This window comes from Mus caroli, chromosome X (assembly GCF_900094665.2).
Source record: "Mus caroli chromosome X, CAROLI_EIJ_v1.1, whole genome shotgun sequence".
Classification (NCBI taxonomy): domain Eukaryota; kingdom Metazoa; phylum Chordata; class Mammalia; order Rodentia; family Muridae; genus Mus; species Mus caroli.
Window position 1 is genome coordinate 4,615,443 of NC_034589.1, and position 4,679 is coordinate 4,620,121.

At 50.2% G+C, this 4,679-nt stretch overlaps 1 protein-coding gene across 2 annotated transcripts; it reads left to right on the plus strand.

Annotated features, from left to right (window-relative positions):
* The first annotated feature begins 1,053 nt into the window (after nucleotides 1–1,053).
* Nucleotides 1,054–4,344, plus strand: Mid1ip1 (MID1 interacting protein 1). 2 transcript variants are annotated; one of them, XM_021153138.2, is made up of 2 exons: nucleotides 1,054–2,346; nucleotides 2,626–4,344. In XM_021153138.2, the coding sequence occupies exon 2, from the start codon at nucleotides 2,872–2,874 to the stop codon at nucleotides 3,418–3,420; it is 549 nt and encodes a 182-aa protein (XP_021008797.1). In that variant the 5' UTR covers nucleotides 1,054–2,346; nucleotides 2,626–2,871; the 3' UTR covers nucleotides 3,421–4,344. The 2 variants fall into 2 exon arrangements, with proteins under 2 accessions (XP_021008797.1, XP_021008796.1); XM_021153137.2 differs by having other exon boundaries at nucleotides 2,629–4,344.
* The last annotated feature ends 335 nt before the right edge of the window (nucleotides 4,345–4,679 follow it).

Genomic DNA, 4,679 nt, shown 5'->3' on the forward strand with positions numbered 1-4,679 from the left:
TTCTGTGAGCTGTGAGAAAAGAAGGCAGGATTCCAGCATTTAATAACCCAAAGCAATTCCAAATTTTCATTAGGGTGCATACTTAAAATATCCAGAGGGTCTGGGTCTCAGAAGGGATCAAACTACATTTTAAGTTATGAGAAACATCAACTACTGGAAACCAGGTAATGTGTTTTTCTAAAGCTCTCTTCCTTGGATCTTGTCTGCCATAAGGGTTAAAACAAGCCTGGACTGTTTTGAACACCCCTGTGCAGAAGAAGTGGTAAAGATGAGGGTGAGGTCCTCTCTGGTTCATTTTAGCCTATTTCCCTATTTTTAAGGGTTCAGACTCTTGGCATAAAATGCCTCTAAACTGTGGTGAAGCCCTAAGTACTTTACAGTGTACACAGTGAAGAGTTTTACTGCCGATATCTTATTGAACCCTAAGAGAACCCTTTGCCATAGCCCAAGAAGAAGTTCTTTTTTATTGCTAAAGAAACATTGGAAATTTTTCTCTCATGGGAGACACTCCATTTTGTTGACAGAGGGTGGAAAAGTTTTCAAATATGGGCACAAGAAGAGAAAGGCTGAGATTATTGTTATGTGTCAGGTTTACACAATGCATGTTTCCCATCTACATTCTTCTTTCCACTGATCTCCTTAGCTCCACTGGGCAGATAACAGACATTATTTTATGTTTAAAAGAACATGGGACACTGAATCAGAAGGATGAGTAGCTGTCGTTCCAACTCAAGCTGGATGGATGGAACCGTGTCTCAAAACAAAAATAAATAAATAAATAAATAAATAAATAAATAAGAAAGCACTGGAAGCATGGGTTATGATCTAGAACCAGTAAACCAGAGGGAGAGGGAGATTTGCCAGTCTGGGTTCTAGAGTTACCAATGACCTTTCTGTCTGTTATCAGCCCTTGTTCCCTTCAAAATTGAAAAGAGACATGATTTTCGATAGACAGTACCAGTCCTTCTTCAAGAAAAACAAACAAACAAACAAACCACATGCATTAAGTGTCTCTCCTTGTTTGGGGCGCTTTTTTGTCTTGCAGGGGAATGCCATACTAAAACTTCCCCCGGAGACTTTAGTGGGAAGAAACTTAAAATTAGAAGCCTGAGTCATCTTATCTGGAGGAATGGAAGAGCTGACTGGAGGTTGAGGGATGTGGCAAAGGAAACGAGATAGGAAATGAGTATGGGCTCAGGGCTGGGAACCTGAAAGAGGAGTTGAAAGTGTAGAACTTGAAAGGTATATCCAGGGCTATGGTACACAGCTTAGACCTTGTTAAGTAACCCTTGCTTAAGAGCTATCTTTTGAAAGGAGCACTTGACACACGCTCCAGAAAGTTATTGGGTATACTCCCATTTTTTTTTTCTTTAAATGATAAGATATACCCAACACCAGTCCTAACTTCTGCCACCTTTTCCTAGTCTTTTTGATAGCCAAAAAGGCCACAAGGCCCAAGTTCCCACTCCATTGCCATCTCTTGGTGGGGGACACAAAACTATAGATCAGATGACCAGGGTGCTCTTCATACCTGGCAGCAGTAGTAGGAAAGACCCTGCCAGGAGGGAAGCAAATGCCTCAGTGTTCCCATCCCCCTGCAGCTGACCACGGCCTGGGCCGGGGAGGGAGCACCCCATGTCCACGTGCATCCAGCATGTCCTGCTAACTCTTCTTACATAAGATTCCCAAGTATGGAGTCAGGGCAGCTGTGAATCCCTCTTACCCGACGTCTAATAATAAATCGAGGCTAAATTTCCGGACTGCAGTCACTCTAGGTTCAGGATTGAGGGGCTCTTTTGCAACCCGGACACACAAGCATTCCGGTCATCCCACCCGGAGAGTGCGCGCCAAGCCCGCCCAGCCCGCGCGCGCCAGTCCGCCCTCTGGTTTGGACGGCGGCTCCTAGGGCTCAGTGCCGCGCCCTCCCTCCCCCAAACAGCTTGTTCTGGGTTTGGTGCTGGGGTGCGGCCGCTCCATCCTCCCAGCCCTACCCTGCCTTGCCCTGCTGGGCCGCCCTGCCTTAGCCCGGGTATCAGGCGAGAGGCGGAGCCACCCGGCGTGCCCCGCCCCCGCGGTAGAAAGGGTTGGGCGAGTGTTACTCGCGGTCAGGGCTGGGACCTTTTATCTGTGCTGCTGGAGGAGGTAGGAGGAGGAGACATCAGGGGTGGTCCTGGGCGCCTGGGACACCTTTCCCGGACTATAAATCGAGCACCTGGAATGGGCAGGGGGCCGAAGCAGCTACAGTCGCCCTTACTCACAGTCCGATCAGTGACCGCAGCAGCGCCCTTGGGCAGCTACCATCCGCAACGCAAGCACTGAGAACCAGAGGATTTCGCAGTGCAAGAGGTGGGTGTCCCCGCCCTTTGGCAGCCCGGGCTAATATGGTTGCTTTCGCTTAGGTTTTAGAAGGGAGAAACCAGAGAGTCCGGGATGGGGGAGATTCTTTCTCCTTTTTTCTCAAAGGTCTTCTGCTAGTATTGGAGGAGGTGATACCGGCTGGTCCCAAGGAGCCACCCTGGTGCCTTCTCTGGCCAGCCTTGGTCAGGGGTGGGAGCATCGCGCGGACGGGGTGCCGGGCATCCTAACCGGGTGGGTAATTTGTTCTTTTCGTCTCTGTCTCCCAAGCAGAAAAAGGCTAGACCCAGCCACCCACCGTCAATCGTGAGCCAAAGATAAGAGCAGCCCGGCCTCACGAAGGGCTGAGCTGAGACAGAAGCAAGTTAGAGAGGGCGGAGAAGGATCTGGGAATCCCGTCACACCGGCTTCAAGCAGGCTCCCGGCATCAGCCTCTGAGAGCGCTTGAAGGCGGCATCGCCAGCGGTCTATCTCCGTGTACCAGCGTCCCTGTGTTTCCGCGCCCGCTCGGCCACCATGATGCAAATCTGCGACACATATAACCAGAAGCACTCGCTCTTTAACGCCATGAATCGCTTCATTGGCGCGGTGAACAACATGGACCAGACGGTGATGGTGCCCAGTCTGCTGCGCGACGTACCCCTGTCCGAGCCGGAGATAGACGAGGTCAGCGTGGAGGTAGGCGGCAGTGGCGGCTGCCTGGAGGAGCGCACGACCCCGGCCCCAAGCCCGGGCAGCGCCAATGAAAGCTTTTTCGCGCCCTCCCGGGACATGTACAGCCACTACGTGCTGCTCAAGTCCATCCGCAATGATATCGAGTGGGGAGTCCTGCACCAGCCTTCTTCTCCGCCGGCCGGGAGCGAGGAGAGCACCTGGAAGCCCAAGGACATCCTGGTGGGCCTGAGTCACTTGGAGAGCGCGGATGCGGGCGAGGAAGATCTGGAGCAGCAGTTCCACTACCACCTGCGCGGGCTGCACACCGTGCTCTCCAAACTCACCCGAAAAGCCAACATCCTCACCAATAGATACAAGCAGGAGATCGGCTTCAGTAATTGGGGCCACTGAGGCGGGGGCTGTCCCCGCTGCCCAGCACCCTCTCTCGGGTCGGCTCTACCACCCCTCTCTTTCCTCCAAGCTATTTTCTTCCTGGTTGTGGGGCGCAAAGGGCACACTGTAAAGTTGGGCTGTGTAGTTGGTGGGGTTTGTGTGGAGAAGAGGGCCTCATCGCGAGAGCAGAGGAAAGTAGTCGCCAGAGAGGGGGGTTCAAAGACCCCCGGAGGGGGCCTACTCTGTGTTGGTGGGAATGGAACTGGGCCGATGTCCTTCATTCAGCCTGTGCCTTTCTTGGGGTTTCTTTTCTGTTTTTATTTCCGGAAGAGAAGGGCCTGAGAAAGGGCCATGCCAGGGCACAGTGCTGGGTTACCACACATGGGAGGGCAGCTTCTAGCCGGGTGCTTGGGGGAGGCGGGGCTCAGCCTCCTGCCGCCCTGCTTTGAGCTGCCAGAGGAGGCCTTGGCGTTGCTAGGATTGCGTCAGTTTTCCTGTTTGCACTATTTCTTTTTGTAACAGTGACCCTGTCTTAAGTCTTTAAGATCTCTTTGCTTTGAAACTTCGTCGATTCCATTGTGATAAGCGCACAAACAGCACTGTTGGTAACCGGTACTACTTTATTAATGATTTTCTGTTACACTGTACAGTAGTCCTGTGGCACCCTATCCCTTTCACGCCACCCCTCCCCCGCCCGTGTGTGTAAACTGGCGATGTGCCAGCTAGGATGAAGCTTGCCACTCGGCTAGCGAAAATAATTAACATTATTATGAGAAAGTGGATTTATCTAAAGTGGAACCAACTGACATTCTATCTGTATCGTATGGAGAATGATGAAGGGCTCCACTGTTGTTATATGTCTTGTTTATTTAAAACTTTTTTTAATCCAGATGTAGACTATATTCTAAAAAATAAAAACGCAGATGTGTTAACTAAACTGGACAAGTGTGTGTTGCTCCTTAATCCACCAATGAGTGGCCAAATCATTAAAAAGACATGTCCTTTATTTTCCTGACATTAAGTGTTATTTTCTCTCTGATATTTCCAGGTGGTGGCTAGTCATCTCTACAACTATTTCCTTTTGACAAGTAGCTACTAGGGAAGCTTTCTTCCAGTTCATTTTCAAGATGGGATCAAATATCCCAAGAAGAAGTTCATAAATATTCCAAGGATCTGTGAAAGTACATAGAGTGTCTTTCAGCCAATTTGGCTAGCTTATAGCAATATTTAGCTAGTGGAAGTGTTTTGAAGCCAAGACTCTAAATTTCCCTTGACTA